The 22478-nt window shown below is 40.9% G+C and overlaps 1 protein-coding gene across 1 annotated transcript in view; it reads left to right on the top strand.

Annotated features, from left to right (window-relative positions):
- The window catches only part of gmds (GDP-mannose 4,6-dehydratase), a 201305-nt gene extending 179140 nt beyond the window's left edge, over positions 1-22165 (top strand). The window contains exons 10-11 of the mRNA XM_085375860.1: positions 20275-20343; positions 21722-22165. Coding sequence (XP_085231986.1) covers positions 20275-20343; positions 21722-21784 — 132 coding nt within the window. The 3' untranslated portion in view covers positions 21785-22165. The remainder of the gene's footprint in view (positions 1-20274; positions 20344-21721) is intronic.
- The last annotated feature ends 313 nt before the right edge of the window (positions 22166-22478 follow it).

Below are 22478 nucleotides of genomic sequence, written 5' to 3' on the forward strand. Positions count from 1 at the left end.
CGTTCCAAAGAGGCCGAATTTCAGAGACTTCCAGATACTCTGACATTTCACACTCTGTGGGTCAAGCTCCAAATACATTATAACCTACATTTCCCACTATTGTTTTCAGAGGCTAAGTGCCACTCCGGAAGGCACGGACGCTAACATTCGTTGGTAAAATCAGAGTTCCCTTTAAATACCACGGAAGACATGATTTAAAGTAGTATTATTGAACTTGTTGGGGATTGCTCACCAACCTTATGAAACATGCTTCTGTGACTGACTGACTCTATTGCTGTCACACAGGTTTTATCATCAAATCTGAGTCTGTGCAATCACATCAGTGAGAGACCACTGTTCTTTATCTTCCAAGGTTTCAGTAGCATATTGTCTCTATAAATAGCTCGCTTTCTATCGGGACCTTTATTGTTTTAGCACAATAAGATTTCAAGAAAATATGAAAATGAGGGAGAGTCTATCTATAGAGAACAAGTGTTCTGGAGTGAAGCAAAGCATCAGTGATGTCAGCAGTCAAAAGCATGCAAAACAGTCCGAGACAGTTGCGTCACCACTAACCTATAATGATTTGAATGGTGTCAGGGCAGACTGGAGTGATTAATTTTCACAGGCAAATCTCTTTTGTTTCCGTCTTCCCCAGCTCTGCAAAAATGTTCTGGACTGATTTTTTTTTTTTGTAGAGCTGGGAAAGCTCTCTGTAAAATTCTGTTTTCTGTCATTGATGGTAGCTGTGAGAAAATCAAACTGAAGCTAGGAAGGTTTTATTTATTTATGTTGTAAGATATATATATATATATATATATATATATAGATATATAGATATATAGATATAGATATATATATAGATATAGATATATATATATATATAGATATATTTGGGATGAATCAAGTCTTTAAATAAGATGACTCCTGTCTCTCTTTTTTGCTCATACTCATTTTTGTGAGGTAAAGGTGCCTGTTTTCTTGCATGTTAGTGAATCTAATTCCTCATTCTTTTGGAAGGAAACACCTCAGTCAACTTTTAATGGTGTGTGCGGAGAGGTAGGGCTCTCAGGGGCAGAAACTTGGCTCTGCTGTGATTTATTGTTTAATTGAGCCGACTCGTTAAAGTTACCTGTAATTGATGCCATAAAACCCCTGGCTGTCTCCCAGCTTCTGGGTTGTGTAACACTGCAGGTTAACATGCAACCCGACGTTCCTGTGGATATTTGACTGCACTAAACAGAACTGTATTTTCAGATCGTCTGCTTGTCTCAGTGTGAAGGAGCTGAAAGTGAAAAAAGGCAGTAATGGACTGGGGCAGTTTGTGCAGAGCTTTAGTTTGCTAGTACTTGAAAAAGAAAGGGAGATTGTGGATTGTGTGTGTGAGTGTGTATGTCTGGCAGTTTGGTATTTCCTGAAGGAGTTTCCTCCTACCGTCAGAGCGGAACCACCCTGGGCCCCTCAGCAGTCCAACCCACAGACTGACCCGGTACTGCTCCCAGAGAGAAAGAGAGAGACATGGCAACAGTATGGAGTCTCATTGGATGTGAAGGTGTACAAGTATAAAGAAGCATTGATAAAGTTGTTGCACACAGAGAACTAGGTTGTTATTAAGATTGGAAGACTTATTCTCGTCTCCCCAGTTCTGCCTCAGGCTATAGACACCTACGCATTCTGCTAGTCTAACGTTCCTTATCATCCGTATTTGGTCTGTCATAATGCGTGTGGCTTGATGAAGAAGTGTATCCTCAGCACCTTACAGCAATTTGTTGGCTGCAGTGTGTCCCAGAGATAGCAAGGAAGCACCAAGGAGGATCGCGGGCTAGGATTCCTGAGCTATTAGCCAGCATTACTCATCCAAAGGCCTGACAAGAGAAACATGGCAGATGAGGAGAAAAGGCTGGGGTGAGCGGGGAAGAGGGTATTGTTGAAAGAGTTACAGAGAGAAGAGTGAGTTTTGTCAGCCCTTGTCTTTGCCCCCTTGTCACAGCTGGGCTTGATTACCCAGGGTTCTCCGCTGAGCAGCTTCAGGCAACGTGGATACCGGATTGTAAGATGCACTGAGCTTTTTCAGGAGAGGAGGGAAAGATCAGATCGGACCTGTGTTACATTTTCCTAAGTGGTTTTATAAATTCAGTTTTGAGCATTAGGCTGGTGATGTGGACATAATGAGAGCATGAAAAAATAAAACTCAGTCTTCTGACTGAATTGTAGATCCAAACCATTACCTTCCTTTGGGAGTCAGTCAGTGATTCTTTGCCAAAGCTGCTGGTGTGAGTAATTTTTCATGGCGGTACTTCAAAGTCATCAAAGTCTGACACCAAAGGACACCTTGTGCGAGAGGCTCATGTCCATAAGCAGCATCTGACAAAATGGTGTTATAGTTTGTTGGTTGTTCCTAAAAGTGACATTTTGAATAAAGCATCTGCTTCACCTGGAATATTTGAATCTTTGACACTTATGTCATTGCGCCAATTTTGGGCACTAGTCATAATATAATATCAATACTGAACATATTACATTTCAGTCTGTGATTGACTGGCGGCCCGTCTTCGGTGTCTCTGTTTGTCCTTTCTTTTGGTTTTCTGAGGAGGACAGTCTTCCCAGAGACCTATTTCATGTGTGTGTCTTTCATAAACCTTTCACAAAGGGCCACTTTATGGTGATTGAAGTTGTGTTTACTAATGAATGCCAGACTGAATGTTCGCCCACCAGCTCATGAATATGCAATGATGTCAAACCGGCGCTAACACCCATGAGTTGTCTTTACTATTAGCCGCGACAGGAGGAGAAAACTGGAGCCCAGCTACGAGTCTGAGAATTACAGGAGAAGCAGGAAGGAAGGAAAGGAAGAAAGTGAATGAGAGATGTAGATGCAGCCTTGGCTCAGAGCGAAGCCGCTGAGATTTTTAATGTGTGTCTCTGAGAGTGTGTATGTCCCATAGAGGAGTATGTTTATAAATCACAGAGTCAGGCAGTGTGTGTCTTGCAGGGCCGGTGTTTCCTGCAGTGTAATCTGAGTCTCTGGTGGAATGTGTGAACCACATCCGACTCCACTCCACTCAAGCCCCCGACTCACTCAATATCCCACTGTAAACAACATGGCTTTGCCAGGGATTCTTGAACAGGACAGGTAGAGTCGCTATATCTCCCAAAAATAACAGAGTGCAGGAAATGCTTCAAAATAAGAGCATATTGGGCCCTGCAGTCAGCGAAAGTCACCCCTGAAAAGTGATATTAAACTTTTATTCACTGTGTTTTCAATGAACCTATGACTTCTTTATTGTGTGTGTGCATGTGTGTGTGTGAGTGAGAGAGAGAGGTTTAGACTAAGAGGTTAATTGTAGTGTGACCTCCCTAATGTCTTTCCCTGGCTGGTTATCTTGATTGGGTAATTAATTCTGGGGCCGCTCTCTTCAGGCGACCCAGTATTCACACACTCACAAGTCTCTCTTTCTCATACACACACTTCTTTTGAATCTCCTGAACTCCAGTACCACTACATTCCCTTAACCCTAAGGCTGTTCTATTGTTTTACTGTTACCTTTTCTCGTTATTTCCTCCTTCTCTCGTTCTTTCACTCCCGCTCATGTCTTTCTCTTTTTCATTCAGTCACTCTCAGACTGGCTCATCTGATATTTTATTCTCAATCCTTCCTCACAGCTTGAACCCTCAGAGAACTGACTGAAGTTAAAGTAGCTGCACAGTATCAACACAGCAAAATGTATTGTTGCAGTTTAGGCTTTACTGTTGTAGCTTCAAACAAGTAGTTCTGTCTGCTTCACATTTCATACTTGCTTAGGCCTCGGTCACACAGGCCTAGTGACCGGTTAGCAAGCCCCCGGTCTGGTCACTGGTGTGTTTTCCCCAGCCCATTGGCGAGAGATTGTGGGATGCTGCTGGTTCTCACTAGGTGAAATCAGTTGCAAAGAGGGTGCTGGACCAAAAACCTCACCGTGATTGTTTGGTTGCTAGCAGATTGGAGAGGTTATCCATAGTTTAAAGGAAGACACCAACTGAGCGGAACATTAAAAAGCTGTGATGCAACAGAGAAGCAGCCAGTGTTTTCAAAGTAAAGGTTTTTCCTTATTGCTAAAAACAACTTGTAGTAAAAGGTGCAATTTTTACCTTGAGAGTAAGTCTCCGTTTCTGGATTGCATTACACCAGTGATTCTCAAAGTGTGAGCCGAGACCACCTGCTGGAGGTACTGCAGGTAGAGACCACAAATTCAATTAGAAATCACTCAAAGTGTGTACAGCTACACTTTTATATGACAATTAAATTAAAACTGATAACAAGAGGTGGTTACTTTGAAATACTTCTCATTACTGTGATCCAGATTTGCTGCTCTTGTATTGAAGTTTGTGTCCCAGTGGCTCACACATTGGCCATAACACTTTGCATATGACTGTGTAGCAGTTTATAGCCTGTGTTGTTTATGTTTTTGAGTAAATTTTAAAGGATAAACATCACTTTCTCTTGTTTTTCGATTACAATGAAGATTTCAGACTGTAAATGTTTTTAGTTACTTTGAGGAAGCTTGCACTTCCTCCCCTCTTTCTGAGTCCAGTTTTGGAGTATGCTCAGTCTTCAGGGCTGAGCGACCACTTCCTCTAAGTGGCAGACAGCTCACTGTTTTCTTCCCCACCTTATCACTCTATCACCAGCTAACAGACACAGAAAGAGAGAGTTAGAGGACGAGAGAGCAAGCAAAGGGAGCTCCTTTTTGCTCTCTCTCTTTCTCTCTCCTGTGCACTCTTTCAGGTTTGGCTCTCCCTGTTTGGGCACGATGAGAAGAGCAGATTATTGGAGCTGATAAGATGAGGAATGCTGCTTAGAGAGGAAACGCCATTCTGGATGAGATGTAGCCTATAGAAGCCTGTTCCCCTGTCCACGACATGTCATCCAACACCACCACTGGCCTTTTCCTATCCTTCGTCTTATAGAGGAAGGATAGACATAAGGGAAGTGAGCCGGGATTGAAATCCATTGACCCAAAGCAGATGAGCATGTCCATTCAAGCCGCCCTTTTCCTCCTGCTTGCCCTCTTTCTGCCTCTGTCTGCTCCTGTTGTTTTGACTTCATTTCTCTTGAATAATAATAAATTCAGAAGTGCGTACCAGTGGCCTAAAAAATATCAGTAAACTGTTGTCATTAGAACAAGTTTGTACCGAGAAAATGTCACTGGAAAATGTGTTAATGGAGCAGTATGTGGAGTATCTGCAGGGGTGTCGAACTCCAGGCCTCGAGGGCCGGTGTCCTGCAGATTTTAGATATCAACACACCTGAATCAAATGATTAGTTCATTACCAGCCTCGGGAGAACTTTAAAACATGTTGAGGAGGTCATTTAGCGATTTAAATCAGCTGTGTTGGATCAAGGACACATCTAAAACCTGCAGGACACCGGCCCTCGAGGCCTGGAGTTCGACACCTGTGATCTAGAGAGATACTTTTGTCAAATGTTATTTAGATTTTTACTGTAAAATCTTTAAAAATTCATCTCAAAGGGAGTGGAAGGCGGAAATCTTGTGGTTTGTTCAGATGCAACTTTGTAGGCCTAAGCTGTGCTGCCATGAGAGAAGAGTTTTCTCTTGGAAACCGTTCCAAACTGCTCATCTTGGTCAGTCTTTTTTCTAATTGTACTGTTATGAACTCTAGCATTTAACATTCCTACTGAGTCCTGTAGGGTCTGAGATGTACAGCTTGGTTTATTTGCACTTTATCTGAGCGTTCCACGCACTGACTTTGGTGGGACATTTATTCCTGGGAAGACTGACAGGTGTATTTAACATTTTCTGCTTGTGAATCATTTCTCACTGTAGAATAATAGACTTTAAATTGTTTGGAAATGGCATTATTACACATTCACAGCAACAATTGTTTTGCTAAAATGATTGATGTCTTTCCTTGGCATTGCACTAAGACATACTGCCAAAACGTCTGCTTAAATCAAAGTGTTCACACTTACTGCTCATCAATTAATCAGGTAATTTTGATTAACGCATTTATTATATCATATATTTATATGATATGATAAATATTATATATTTATAAAATATATTTGATTTGATCGTTTTTTATTTAACATTTGAGTTGCCCACTTAATCCTATGGAATTAGTAACTGCATACTTTGTAAGACCTTTTTTTTCACATGACTGTAACATATTATCTATACTGAACTTATGAAATTAAAATTGAAGTTACGTTTTTCTAGAAGCAGGATTAAATACTTCAGCTGTCTTGCCAGTGTTCTCTACTGCACCCCAGTAAAACATGTACCTGCTGCATTTTGCAGAATCTGAATTGTGAGTTGTGGCCACTTGTTGAAGTTTTAAAACCTTGTAGATTCCTTATTGTGGTGCTTATCCTACATTTTTAAAAAATTTGTTCAATAACCGATATTCCAATGTGGAAATTTTCCTTCCTCCCAGTGTTTAATGTTCATATAATACAAACAATACTAGAAGAGTCTAAAAGAAAAACTATTTGTTTATTAGTTTCTCAGGATTTTCTTAGCACCACCTAAAACAGTGAAAAGGCAGTTTGTGATCAAAAATAAAAAGTATGTAATATGTTAATGTCTTTGATCATATTTTATTACAATCTTTGATTGAAATTGTCCACTTGCACACATGCATGATACAAAGAAAAGCCCAGTTTTCCTCTTGAACCAGAGCAAACCTGACTACATCCAGAAAATGAGCAATGGCTGGTGAGAGTCACGGAGGAGAGACAAGGTTGTCTGTTAACAGGTTCAGAGAGCGGCTGAGGTGAAAAACGGAGAAGGGGAGAAGGAAAGAGCAAGAGACTAATAAATAGTGTGCTGGGAGTTGAAAACTGCAGACAGAAGTTTTTATGTGCGACTGCCTCGCTTAACCCCAACGCCACTGAAAGTTCAGCCAGGGCCTGAATTAGATCACATCAAGGGATCATCTCACTCTGTGTGCATGTGTATGCTAAAGTGTGTGTGTGTGTACCACATCCTTCAGCCAAAACTCACCTGTTGATCTTCATCCAACATAGCTGACATCTATGTCACCCGTACAAAAACAGCTCCCAAAATGAGAGCAGACATGTAACCTATACACGCTTGATGTGTGTGTTTGTATACTGTGAGGCCGAACTAAAAGTAGATTGTTTGTGTGATAGAGGCCAAGGCAGGAGAGAAGTTAGACGTTTTTGGTTTTGGCTCGTCAAACCATAATTTAATTTTGTTACCACTGGGCATATAATAACAGATCTGGACATCAGTAATAACAAAATTGTACTCACGCTAAAAGCTAAGATCTAGAACAAAGTCAAACAGGGCAAGAAATACAAGTTAGACTGTCAGACAGGTTTCAAACCCACATGTTTGCCAACATCACTTGTTCCCAGCGTTGAACAGTGAAACGATCACTCAAAAACTGGCTGACTTGAGGGATTACGCCATCGTTTCAGGTGTTCTGACTTTCAGCTTTACCTCAAAATATGTTGGGTTACATAATCTGCCTAAACTTTTGGTTGGTTGAAAATCTGCCTGAATGTCTGACTTGTGGTTTGTTTTGTAGAAATTAGTAGAAATGCCATGCTCTCAGCAATTATTTTGCTATGCACAGTGTTAAGCAATTGCAAAAGCCTTCCAAAATAAGACCAAGGTTATAATTTGGTGTGTGTTTTGGGGGGAAAAAAGACAACAGCAACACTTATGTGAAGTTGTGCAAGAAAACAAGTAAACCACCGTGCCCATGACTCCCACATTTAATCAGTTGAGGCTGTGATGTTATAATCATAGATAAGAATGCTGATTGTGCAGCTAGAAGACAATGCCTGCACATTCCACGAATGTAGACAAAATCCAGTAAGCCAAACACAAATCTTTTTCTATGTATTGTTCCAATACTAATTTTATATTGCATGTAGTTTTATGTTTTAGAATATAATAATTGGGGTTGTTACTCAAAAAAGTAGAGTTACACATTACACTTCTTAAAAGTTATACAGTAAGTTACTTAGTTACATGCCAAAGAATCTAATTTGTTACATTATCTCTCCATTAAATAACCGTGCATTGCCACATACTTACCAGTTAACAATATAAAACGCTGGCTACAGTTCCCCACATGAACTGAAATCCCTAATGAGCACACACACAAGAGCTTTCTTTTAGTGTTATGTATGAAAACAAAGCCGACTACAAAAAGCAAAGATGACAACCAGCCCACAGAGATTTGAATTCGATTGCCACAGTGATTCTGCTGTAGAAACATGTACATGTAGTAGAACTGGAGGCTAAAATGCTGCAAGCCTGATTGTTCATCAGGTTGTTACCTGCTGAAACTCAGGCTCTGGCTGCTGGGATGTGGTCTGCATTTACTCAGCTTTATCATCAGCCTGCGTTCTTGGCTAGCTTTGTATTAGTATTCTGTCTGTGCAGGGGCTTCCAAAGACCCAAAGATATATTAGTAGCGTAATTGTTTCTTGTCCTGTTGTGCAATAAAAAAGTATAAAAAGCAATGTCCATGTCTCTGCTGCAGGCTGCTCCACCAGTTTCCTCCTCCTGCACACCATCTGAAATCAGCTCATTGTGTTACAAGTGCGCAGGAAGAAAAAAGCATTTAGTTATTTGCAACACGTAGCAGTTGGCTCAGTCCGTTCTGCTTCCTAAGTGAAAGGGCCTTTAGCCGTTTTCTTACTGTAGCAGATACGGCATGTCTCATTAGTGCCATACAGTTTATGGAGAGAGCTTGTTATTTAATTTCATTATTTAAAACTCCAAATATTTTCATTTCAGCCTCCAGAACATCAGTAATAATTACGTTGAACCTTCAAAAACCAGTGGGGGACATGTAGGGGTGGGTACCAAATTCAGCATTGATACAGTTTTACACCAAATCACTGGGTGTCACTTTTGATATCAGTTCATATCTGGGGTTAGCTGTTCCCACCGTTTTGGCACACACTGTCAGTGTGTGCCAAAAGTTACACATAATTGTTGGTGTGCAAAATGCAAACCACATCTAATCAGAGAAAAAATCTGGTCAAAACAGAGAGATTTGGTTTTGTGTTGTGTGTAAAGTGTTTCAAAGAAGTAAAATGTTTCAGTGGAGAAGTACAGACTCAAGAAAAAAATGTTAATTTATTATTTCTTTTTGAGCAAAGTCCAGAAAAACAGTTGTTATTCACTTCTGGTACCAAATACAGGTGCCTGTACTGATACCAGTGTGTTTTAAAGTATGAAAGGTAGCCAGCTGTAGTAACAACACAGTGCTTATGTCCATCTTTTATATATAGTCTTCAATTTTAATGTGTAGGCTTGAGGTCTTAATGTTAATCTCCCTGTTACCAATGTCCTCTATACACATCAAAGCTGTATCTAATGTTAGCAGTGTAGCTGTTACTTTAATCCATTTCAATTGTTGCCATATTAATCATATAAATTGGACCCAGACTTTCCTTCAGCATGGAGAATATAGAAGCTACTTAACAGTCATCATCTGTACCAAAACACTGAGGCTGGGTGTCAAAGCCTAGACAAACCCCTCGATGCTTAACTGAGATTACACAACAATTAAGATAAGAGAGGATGAGATTTTCCTCTCCCCTCAGTCTCTCACCCTCTCTCACTCAATCTCGCTCTCTCCCTCCTTTTTTAAGTATGATTGTAAAGAATGTTGTTTAAAGAAGGGAAATTAAGTTTGCCTTTGATGTCTTCTGAAATATGAAACAGCCACACGCTTATAGAAATGTTAAACACTCACCACACACACGCTCACGCTGACACACACCAGCTGATTTCACTGGAAGCCGCTGCTTCGCCCAAACTTTATTATACAAATGCCCAAACAGACTAAACACTTACTTACTTTTCACTGGGAATTACTTAACTGCACAGTTTCAGTTTGACCTCTGTGGAAGTGAGCAGTCACCTGAGCCACCCCCTCACCCCCGCCTCCCGTAGTCTTTTCCCTCCCTCTACCTCTCACTCTCTCCCTCTGCTGCTTTCTGCTGACTCCTGGAATTATGATCTGTTTCCCGTCCACAGGAATAATAGAATACAGGAGGAAGAGGGGAGTCGTCAGCAGCTCTGTGGAACAGTAGTGAGGAGTCCAGCTACACTGTGGTTACATTCTGTTTGTATGTGTGTGTGTCTGCAAATGCGTTTATATCCAGATGTGCTAATGTGCGATGTTTTCCTCTTCATTTCCATAAACTTCACACATTAAAAGATTATCCTCGGACACGGACACACACATAGAAACAGAACTTAAACTCCATTAATGCTCATAAATCTTAACCCTCCTCCCATTATCTTGACAGTAAACGCCTCATGTATACAACCACGCGGCAGGCAGTGGGTCTCCACTCTTTACCAGAGCCTTCAGGCACTTAACACTATCGGCAGTCAGATCCAGCCACTCCAGTGTGTTTGGAGTGTGTGTGGAGTGTGTCCTCAGCCGCATAAATATTTATCACACAGCTACCCCAGGAATTTTAATGAGCACTGATGGAGAGCAATCAACACAGTAGAGCCAGTAGAGAGAGAGAGAGGCGAGAAGATGACATGAAGTGAGAGTTTGTGATAATTTAGCTTTTAAATATTAACATGACTTTCACTGTTTTCCCGAGAAGATTCACACACTCCTGCTTTCCTACTGATTTAGTCTTTTAAGAGTTTTTGTGTGTGGCTTTCTGCACTAAATATGTCATTACTGTGTATATATGTGTGTGTGTGTGTGTGTGTGTGTGTGTGTGTGTGTGTGTGTGCGCGCACATGTGCAGTGTAGTATTGTACATACTCATCAAGGTGACAGGGCCACCCCTTAGAGGTCACTTAACACATTGTGTGCAGGCCAAGCTGCATGGGGAGTGAGGGAAGGAAACCTGAGCTGTAACTCACACAGCTCGCTCTCTCTCCCCCGTAGACTCAAGCGCATACATTGAATGAGACACGCTGGACCTGGCCTTTGACATCTGGCTGGGAGCGGCTAATAACTGTCTTGGATTCCTAAAGACGCAGCAGCTCGGAGTTCATTGAAATTTACTGCAGTGATGCTTTATTGACTTGAGGAAACAATAAATATGAAATCACTGATTTGTGTTGCCACAGAGTGGCACAAATGAAACCCACAGGTCTTCGTTTCTTCTGCTCAAGATTCCAGGATTTCATAAGATGCCAGATAAATTACACTAAATAGAAAGTATGTCAGTTTGAAGGAGTAGTGCAGACAGAGGTAACCTACATTTTTTTATGACTCTGGTTTCCATATTTTGTTCCAGTGTAAACAACATATTGTGTCGAAAAGAGCTAAAATAAGTGGGTGCAGTCGTGCAGACAATATTTCTTCTTCAAATGTTAAGTAACTGAAAGGAGAATATATGAGGATTTTTAGATTTTACGTAGTTTTAAAACATTTAACCTCCTACCATATAATAGTAAATTCCTCGTAATACTATTTTTAGTTTATTTAAAGCAATAAAGTAATAACTTAAAATATTCTGTATAATCTAACCTGTTGGCCTGAATTTCTGTTACTTTATTACATTCTCTTTTCAGTTCAGTCACAGTTATATCTGCTAATGTAAGATCTGTGTATGTTTAACTTCTCTTACTAATCACTTTGAAACCCACCTTAGCGATCCTGAGCCTCAGCCCCAGGCTGAGAAGCACAATCTACTGTGCTTGAACAGATACTTCATGTCAGAGTCAAATTTTTGTGTCACTAGAATTAAGTATTAAGTTATTACCAAGTTATTACAAGATTATGATGTACTGTGAATTTAATTAGAAAAAGAAATGGTGAATGTGAAGCACTTAAAGAGCACCTTTTTAACATTCACCTGTTAATGCACACACACAACCCAGTGACAATAGAGCAGGCCAATCATCAATAACATCTTAGAACTCAGTAAGATGCTCAAAGATGCCCTGGCGTGTGGAAGGGCCATGGATGAAACTCTCAGCCATGTGATTTGTGGACAGCTCGCTCTCACACCTGAGCCATTAAAACAGAGACTACTGCTGTTGTACAAATTACTGCATCAGTCTCCGATTTCATCCCTCCCTCCTTCTCCCTTCCCTTTACTTGAAACTGAGGGTCTTTTGTGCTTTAAAGGAAGTGATAAGTTGAGGCGATGCTGGCGTTAGAAATTGACCAGTGACAGATTTGTGACTGTAGGTCCAGGCAGCACTGAAACGATGAAACTCACTTTTTTTGCTACAAGTATGTCCCCACCTGCACAGACACACAAACACAGATGGCGACTCCCACACCTGTGCACATTGTGCATGCATTAACTTTCATGTTTCTGCAGGCAGGCTAGGTATCAGTCTGCTCCTTCCTCATTGTCCCGCCTTCATGTCCTTGTCATTGTCCGCGCAGTAATTCATTCCGGGTTTAAAAGCCCTGGATCAGGGATGACTTCTTCCATCAAAATCCCACCGAGGTCAAAGATCAGAACATCTGGGTCTGGTTGGAACATCTGGGTCTGCTGGGGACATGGAGACCATGGGCTCCAGACTCTCACAGCGTTCTCGGCCCCTTTATCTAATTTCCTTTGAAGTATTTGCAGCCTCATGTCCACTACTGTACAAATACCAGAGGCACTACTGGACTTCCAAAACCACATCATAGTCTCCCAGCATGCAATCCTCAGGGCAAGAGAGAGGAAAGAGAATCGGTTTCTTGAAAATGTTTGATCTGGGTAGGTTTGCAGTCGGAAGAAAAATAAATGCAGCTTAGGGACATTTAGCATTTTTTAATCTATCCTGACAATTGTACTTGGTGTGTGTGTGTGTGCGTGTGCGCATGTGTGCGTGCGTGTGTGTGTGTGTATGTGTGTGTGCGTGTTCACACATCGCTGCCTGTTAGTGTGTATGTGCCCTTATGTGGGGGTCAGCCCGTGTGCTGTGTGATTTATTGAAAGGCCTTGTAGTGATACCAGATTCCTTTGCGTTAAATGCCTGCTCTGAGGGCCTCTTACTGGCTGTGTGCTTTATGGACCATGATCACACCCTATTTGTCTCTCACTTTTACATTTCTAAGGATTAATTTTATGGCTTCTCATCTTTATTAGACTGGATAGTGTAAGAAAAAGGGCAAAAGAGCAGAATGAGTAAGGGAAGGTCAGACCGCATACTTGAGGACATGTCAGGCTTTTTGTATTACGAGTGATTGTTTGACTGTATAGGTTACAGTTATATTTTGAGTCTTTTCAATAGTCATACTGCTTTTGTTTTATCTGATGTTTCGGTCTAGTCCAAAAGTACTTTTTTAATGAACAGTAAACTGTAGGAAGATGTTGTGGCTTTTTAGATTGTCCAGTTAAGTTCCATTTATTTCCAGTCATTACCAGTACAGCTGATCAAATAAACTGAGCTGATCAGGAAGAAAGAGGAAAGGACCACCTAGTGCTAAAATCATCAACTTATATGCATTACCAAAGCATACTCCAGGCATGTGATGAAGATCCTTTTACATCCCAGTCTCATAACTATTGCTTGGGAGCTAAGATTAGATAAAAACTGGGGATGTTGTGGTTTTATTTCAATCTGCAATTTGAGTCTGTGCTTTTTCTCTTTCAAAGTTTGGATCAATCTGGGATCGGTTCGGCCACTACAATCACTCCATTTGTTCCTGAGGAAAGTTTCTGGCTGGTGTTTTCCACATACCAATTACTTGTGGCAGTGTTCATCGCATAATCAGGACAGAAAATCGTCTCAGAATCAAAGATGCGTTTTTTAATACTTAGTTAAGGTTTTTAATTCAGAAACTTATAGAAATGACTTTACAGCCATGAGCTGATGATCAGAATTGACCGAAATGATGTTGCCTTATTTGTGTAACGCTTTGTAAATAATAAATGTGACCCTCTTTTTACTCGTCTGACAAAATGAACTCTTTGATGCCACTCAGAGACCTCAATGCCTCTTCATAGGCTTTAACTTAGTCTCGGTTGATGAGCAGGGGCCCGTTCTTCGTACCGCGCTAAGTAAGTTAGCTGGATTAGATTGTTGACGATTTCGCGTGATCCTGGATCGTTCGGTTCCCCGAAGCTCATCCGGGACTTGCTGTCATAGCAACAGAGCCGTAAGCGTAAACCTGCTCGGGAGCAGGTTTACTTTATGTAAACAGGATTAGATCGCGGCCACGCAGGTATGTCCGCTTCATTTATACGAAAGCAACAGCGATATTCCACCACTGTTTCACCATAAATAAATAACATCAATGTAACTAAAGATAATGCAGCACTTGATCCTTTTATTGATGTCACACAGATACATACAGGTCATTTCCTAAAAAAGGGAAATGAACTATTAACATTCTATTACATGTATGTGATTATTACAGATGTAATTCATATTTCAGAGTAGTAATTGTAAATTACTTCGTGTAATCAAGATGAGAGACCACGGCTATAAAAGCGAAGGTGGATTTGGGAAGCCTGTCGCAGCCATGTCCTGTCCGTATACGCGAGCCACCCATTGCGGAAGGTGCAAGATTGATAAGGAGAGTCCTCAGAATTCAGCGTATATTGCGGGACAGACAGGATCCTTTAGCTCAGCGCGACAGTGTGCTCATAGAGAGATATCGATATTCCCGTGAGGGTATTATTCACTTAACCAACTTGTTGACGAGGGGGTGCAGGACCACCACCTGTCTTTTTTTCCTCTGCCCTTTTCTTGGTTGCTGTTATGAACAAACTAACAGAGTATTACAGGCCAGTATTACCTTGCCAAGAGACGAAAAGCAATCTAAGAGATAAATATTACCATTCTGTAGAATACTCCTGTATTCCACTTTTACTTGTTCCCATGTTCTTGTGGGTCCTGTTGTGGCTCTAATGTGAAAGGGGATATAATATAACATATTATAATATAATATAATGCCATATGATATTGGACAATATAGTGTCATATGATAGATCTACCCTACCGCCTACTGGTGTTGGCCAGAGGGGCCGATGGCGCGATATGGCAGCCTGGCTACAACCGTAGCTGCCTCCACCAGTGTGTGAATGTGGGAGTGAATGAATAGTGGTATCGTAAAGCGCTTTGGGTGCCTTGGAAAGCGCTATATGAACCCAATCCATTATTATTATTATTATTATTAAATTACCTACGAGTTTGATTTGTCAGCAACTTTCTGCCAGCCCTCTCTCCTTGCTTCTGCAGCCTTTGCAGTGTTCTCTTGCGTTTTAATTAAACTCTGAAACTCCTGAAATCCCTCACTCATGAGTTCTTGCTCTGCTGCCGGAAAATACCGAGCACGCCCCTTCGACATTTTCGCCGACCAATCAGCGGGTTGCCGATCAATGTTTCTACTATCGATGCGTAGCCCCTTTTACGACACCCAGTGATGTCACATTACTGCGTCCAGCTGTACTAATCGTCAACAGCAGGCGTGTTCGGGGAACCGGATTAGCGAGCTCACGGTTAGCGCGATGGTTTGGTCTTGGATGTGTCATTTGATCTTGGATGTAGTAAGCGACGTACGAAGAACAGGCCCCAGGTGTAGATCATATTGTCATTCAACTTGTGAGAGCCACATTTTGTCACAGCTTAAAAAAATTTTTTTTATTTTTTTATTTTTTTAGATTTGTGCTGCTTAATTGTGTTATTATGACTGCTACATATTTGCAGACACGGACAGAACGCTGAGTTAAACAGGACGTACCAAGCTGTTGGGTTTGGTTCCAAATCGGATCCATATGAAGATTGTATTGTGCCCCCATCTGTTAGTAGTTCATGTTGAATTATTCGCTACATGCTCTGTTTGGGTGAATTCACTTGGCCACAGAACGCTCTTGTTAGCAGTTTGGACTCAGCTTTTATTTCACTGAGTGGTACTCTGCAGTATGAGCTCTGATGGTGAGGTTGTCTGTCACCTGTAGAAATCCTGGTTGACAAAGACCAGACGCTGGATTAACTTCCTGGATGCTGAACCGTGTGGTTACGTGCTAAGAAGGCAGACTTAGCAGACAAGAGTCTGATTTCAGCAGATGTTTTCCTGCCAAACTCAGATGGAGATTTCAGGCCTAACAGTAGTGGTGACAAAATGCTGATTTAAATACAAAGAATGGCTCTGCCTTCTTCCTCCCAGCTTCACGTGTTGTTCGATTTACACGTATATTATGTGGTGGGCTATATAGCCTTAAAAATATATCATGATATTTCAAAAAAATTCACAAAATGCTATTTATGTAAAAAACAAAATACTGAGCAGTCTCTAAACTGAATAGTCTCTCCTTCCTTGTAGCCTGGTTGTACTCGATGATGTGTTTTTTGCCTCAAGTGGTCAAAAAAGTGCGTCCACCTTTAGCAAGAATCGTTCTCCGAGGTTGTTAGAGTAGTTTTACTTTATTAAATCCTCATTGGAGGCTGTGGTCATTGTGGCTGTCACTGCTGTAGCAGTGATATCACAATATAACACTTTAATATCTCCAAAAAAAGAATAATTTCACCAGTATTATCGTGGATAGCGCACACCCCTCATTTAAATCCCAATCTGCTCAGTGCTTTAGAGCTTTCACTGTCTTAGTAAATTTACTATTCAACAGAAAATATACAGGCGGAGTACGAATACTTGCTCTAAAGATACATTCATCTTTTTAGATGTGTAGCTGGTTAACACATCAACTTGAATCCAACCATTTTTGACATCACATAAACTTGGAACATGTTTTAATAGGTCCTTTCCATTAGCAGTAAGTAAGGATTTATGTTGTCTGTTTTGGCACATATTCTGCAAGAATTTCTTCTTTAATATTTAGATAAATTATTTAAACTCACAACCTTACGGTTACTTTGCTTCCAGTCATATAAAACCACAAAACGATGTGATCTCTTGATGCGTAATACATATTAAGCACCACCACCGTGGACTGTAAATAGGGTATGAGAGAGATGTCCGTCATGCGTGTTACCCTTTGAAAGGAAAACAAAGTCAAAGAAGTAAAAAGTGTGCCATGTGTGGTCAAGGTTCACTTATAAAATTGCCTCTCCTGACCATTAACAGCACTGTCAGGCCATCTATCAGTCACACCGAATGGCAGTAAAGGAGCTTGTATTAAGCTCCTTATGCAAAATGCTGCAGCTGGAAGTTTGGAGTCTCGCTGCTCTGCATTTCCATCACCCTCCTCAGTTTCCCTCACAGTTAATTGTGTGGTTCTAAAACTTGGTTTGCAAAGACGTATATAACCTGTGTTGTTGCTACATTACTGTTTCTACAGTGTTTGTAAGAGTGCTGTGATTTACCAGATAAGAAGAAGCTCAGGTTAAAGTACAAATCTCCAGATGTGTGTAAGAAAACGCCGTCTGTTTTGGACTTTGGGGTAAATTTGCTGGTCAAAGCTGTACCTGTAAGGCAGTCGCAGGCTTTGGGAGCTCGCCTCTAAACTCCAGGTGCGTGGATGAATTTGTCACTTGTCTCGTTTAACAGAACGCAGACACGGTGACTCTTTAAAGATGGAGTCTGCGCTCCAGGTTCAGTCCATTGAGTTCAGGTAAGGGTCTTGCCATTGGCAGCAGGTGTTGCAGCTTCATATTTATTTCACTTCATTTGAACTACGTATGCATGCAGACAGAATCTAAACAAAAGGCAACTTTGGGATTTTTTTCCCTGCAGGTCAAACTTCCTGCATTTGTTTACTTTCCCTTTTCAAGCATCTGTCTCCGAAACACTCACATCAGATTAGACTTAACTATCCTGCTGTTTAGCAAACCATCACTAACAAAGGTATAAACCATGTGACTCCCTGATGTATAGAAATTATAAAGGAGGTGCAGTTGCTACTTGTTAATGTCAGCTTACCGCTTTTCTCTAAACCAGTTCGTGACTAGACCAGTTGATGTTTCTTTTATGCCAGCTATGAAATGTTCTCCATTACAAACCCTAATCAATATAATTATGAAGCAAGTGGATTATTTAATATAATTGTGGAGTAAGTCGCCCTATAATAATTACATTCAGCCTCATGATAAATTATGTCTCATTGCTGCAGGTAATTAGTCTGAAAATGTTTCCAGTTATGGCTTTGAGTGCCAAAATCGTTTGTGAGTAATGTACAGAGCTGCTCACATGAGAAAGAGCTGTTTGTCCTGCTGTTACAGACGGAGGAGAAAATGGGCTGAAGCTTTCATCTGCTCGGCTGTATATAGACCATGCAGAGTTAAAAATAAAAAGACCGCTCACCCAGAATTGAACCAAGTTTTCAACTCGGGCCGAATAATATCAAACTGAACGCTGTCAGAAACCTGAATCGGCCTGTGCTTGTTCCCTCCGTGTGTGTTCAGTGTTCTTGCCTTTGTGTGTAATCAGAAGAGTGTGATTAAGCGCTGTGGAGCCTCTCTGAGATGTGGGTCCCCGCTCTCTAAAAGGCTCAAGTATGCCAGCGCTGCTGTGTGCGTTCCTCTGTAATAAGATCACCCAGAAAAGACGTTTTCAAGAGGTTCAGTGTCAGATGGTAACACTGCTCTGCTCGGTGCACTTTACCCTGAGCTGCTGTTCATAGGTGGGGTTTGGCGTCGCATTTCCGGCTAACAGTGTGTGCTATAAAGCGATATTCATTTCAACTTTGCAACAACAGTTTGAAAAAGAGCCTACTGTGTTTAAACGACAAAGCCAGGCCCGTAAAAGAAACGGCTTGGACCGACTGCACCCCGCTTCCAACGTTTGCGTGAGAAGCGGGTACACCGGCTGTGAGTCAGGCCTCGTCGTTCAGCCTGAGTGTTGGACCTCACTGATGCTCATGTGGCTGAATGAAAGCAAATCCCCTGCACGTTCCAAAATCTTGTGGAAAGACTGAAACTAGAAGAGCGGCATCTGCACGCAGCAGCAAAGTCAGTTAAGTCTTAAAATGGTAGTTCTGGTTGACACGGTGACACTTAAGGTTGTTTAAGCTGGCAACACTAAGAGCGTATCGACCATGAAATACCCTTTTGAGCTGAAAGTTTAGCGAGTATTTACCGTTCCTTTGGTTATTTGTCTCGTGTTGTGTTTTTTAAGTCAAACTTGTTTTTCTTCATGGATTGCATTATCCTTACACTAACACTTACTGTATACGTATCCTCTTTCAAATTCCAGAGACCAGCTCCTTAGCTCTTCCTCTCTTTCAGGTTACGTCACTACATGTGATGTTCACACATGCAGGATCTTGTCCGCTGAATTCCATCCAGTATGCGCATGCATCATTTTCTGTATACCTCTCTGTGCACATGGATGCCGTTTATTACCTATCAATGTATGTGCATATGTATGTGCAGCTAACAGCAGAGATCAGCAGAAACACGATTAGCCTGAAAACATATTTGCCAGGTTAGTTAAAAACAAATAATAACACCCTTTAGCAGCCACACTATGCATGCATGTAACCCATTGAAGCAATGACAGATTGCACCACTGATAGTACAGACTGCTGCCACAGTGAGTTTCAGAGGCTATTTTGTTTGGTTGTCCTCAGACTTTTGGTCTTGGAGCATGAGGAGGCCCGTGTAGTGCAGAGAGAAAAGAAAAGAGAGAAGCACAGGGGAAACCCAGCACAGCACTTTGAGCACTTCTTGAGAAACCACCACTGCAGCAATAACTGTGTTTAACACGAGCCGTCCTGTATAAAAGTATTAAAATCACAGAATCAGCCTTTCTTCGTCTGTGTGTTCGACACAGTTGTCCATGAGTGAGAATCTTTGTAAATATAAGAAATAGAATAGTGGGAATAGAAGTCGGAGAAAGGACTGAAGCTTAAAAAAGACGCACAAAGAAGAGGCTTCTCTCTCTTTCTTTTTTTTATTTGGACTCGCTTTGGTGGTCTGAAGCAGGGTCTCACTGGATCTTGAACCCGGTGCAAACCCCAGCGGGGGGGAGAATGAGTGAGGGGTTGAGGGGGGAGAGGGTGAGTGGGGGGGTCCTGAGCTAGGGGTTACACCACCAGAGTCCCACAATTCATCATGCTCTGGCACCAACGGGGGCTGTCTGGACAGATCGGAGGTGGGGAGCCGAGAGGGGGGGATTGATGGCCAGGGAGACTCTGTGACCTCCTTTTTTCCCCCAAGAGATGAGATAATGTGTGCATGTATGTGGGAGAGAGAAAGTTATCATCACCCTCCATCCCTTGCATCCTGTTGAAGACATCAAGTTTGGATATTGAGTTTGATCCAGCACGTCTTCATATCGGAGTGACACATCAGCTGGGCTGAGGGGTCTCCTCCTCACAGGCGTCAGATCAGTCATGACAGATCCTTTGTTTTTCTTTCTCCCCCTCTCTCCTTTCCCTTCTTTCTCCTTTTCTCTGGCTCCTCTCTGTCTTTTTACTAGGACTACCTACAAGGTGACAGCACCAAAGCCTCTCAGAAGTTGGGTTGGAAGCCAAAGGTGACTTTTGAGGTAGGTTGGTTTGAGAGCACAGCCGGTTGGTCCTGCTGGATAGCATTAGCACACATATAATAAATGTAATGGGAGTAGTTTTCCACGCGTGTAGACAATGGCATGACGTGATGAAATCAAAGGTGACTGAAAAAAAAAACACCAAATCAAAACATTTCAATGACAAATGAAAGAATGGTTTTGAAAGCCTGTAACGATTTCTAGAAACGCAGCCTTCTTTCAGCGAACTGTTAAAAGAAAATACACAAAGGTTCACTGCATCAAATCCACACGAAGCAACAGAAAACCAACCAGCACGTGAGTTTTGAGTCTTTTAGCTTTTAGATTAGAATTTTATTACAGTTGTATATTTTATCTATTTTTCATTTTATGCCGCATCAGATTATTATAAAGCTCTTTGGTACCAAAGCTCTTTGTTTATTCCCTTCTGTGAATAGTGCTATAAAAATAAATACTTGCTTTATAACATTTTGTATGTTGTTTAGAAATCAGCCTTTTAATAAAATATTATTAAGCAAAGACTACTATAAATTAAGCAAATATTTCTCATTATATTTTTTGTAATTATATACTGAGAAAAGCACTTCTAAAATATATATATTCAATTCAATTCAATCTTTATTGGCAGACTTCATGTCCATAAAAACAAGACAAGAAACAAGAAACACACACACAACCCCCCCCCCCCCCCCCCCCCCCCACAACACAAGGTATAAACCATTAAATATATATATGTATATAAATAAGTATATAAAGCATAATTATATTTCAATATATATATTGAAATATAATGAAATGTACTTCAAATAAATATTATACATATTTTAGAAAATGTAATTTTTTGAAGTGCTTAGACGCTTTGATTAAATAGTTTCTAAGGCTAAATAATATATTAATAATGCAGCCAGTGTTGAGAGAACACAACTGTGTTTTTCGGTTAAACCTTATTTATTTTGGAGAAAGAAAAAAAAAAGAAAACTACGGTTCAAGGTTTCATATTTTCTCAACTTTACCTGCTCGGGAAGTTTGGCTGAACTATAAAAATATAAATTCTGAATCTTCTGATAAACAAAAACAATCTTATCTCCTATCTGTCACTGCAGACACTCCAAAGCTCTGAGCTCTTATCATTACAATATGACCCAACGACACAAGCACGTTATGGATCATTGTCAGGTCCTAATGCTGATAAACTCGATGTATTTATTATGTTTATCCAGCTGCAGTATAACTGTGTGTGGAAGGGAGGTCTTCACGTAGGCCGAGTTTGAACCGCGGGTGTAAACGAGCCTTACTTCATGTATTTTATGTTTGTGTCTTTACCTTTTAGAGATATCAACCTTTCCAAATATATAAATCTGATCCTGTCCCCTTGCAGGATCTGGTGAAGGAGATGGTCGATGCAGACATCGATCTCATGAAGAAAAATCCAAATGCCTGAGGCCAAGTCAGTCGGGCATGTTTTAGCACTCCTGGGTTCTTCCACTGAGACCCATAGTGGAAGACCCACCTTTCCTTTTTACCTGTATGACTCTTCTAAATCAATTGATTGTCTTGTTGCGGGTGTTCGAGTGAATAATGGTTGTTGTTGTATCTGTTGTCGGTTTCTCATATTTAGATTGATTAAATACCTTTTACATTTTAACACTGATTATGTTTTATTGTTATTACTGAGGGGTTTTATTGTATTTTTTTCCCATTGTTTTGGGACTGTCAACGCTGAAAAAAAGTAAAATGAATGAATAGAAATGAATGGATATTTTTTATCTTTTATTAATATGAGCAGGGGATCCATTTGGTACAATAAAAAAAGTCTTTTAACATCGTGTCTGTTTGTTTTCTCATGAAACACAATAAATTGTATAGAAGGCCTAATTTGTTTTTCTTTTTTTAAATCTAAGGAAATGTGGGAAATAAAAGCTGCAAATCCAGGTTTGAACCGCAGGTTGCGTGCGCGGAGTGTGCATGTGCACGCGCATGGGATCCCCAGTTTGTGCAGAGGTCTGGCTCTTCTCCTGTCGTTTCTTTCCTCTGTGTTTGCTCCTAATTCCAAGTTTTTCTTTAGAATGTACCAGAACACTGCGCTCCTTTATTCTGAGGGAAATGCGTTTTTCTCCTGCTCTCAAACATCTACC

Source organism: Diplotaxodon limnothrissa, linkage group LG17 (assembly GCF_057381915.1).
Source record: "Diplotaxodon limnothrissa isolate DT_005_m linkage group LG17, D_limnothrissa_male_GT1.1, whole genome shotgun sequence".
NCBI classification, from domain to species: Eukaryota; Metazoa; Chordata; class Actinopteri; order Cichliformes; family Cichlidae; genus Diplotaxodon; species Diplotaxodon limnothrissa.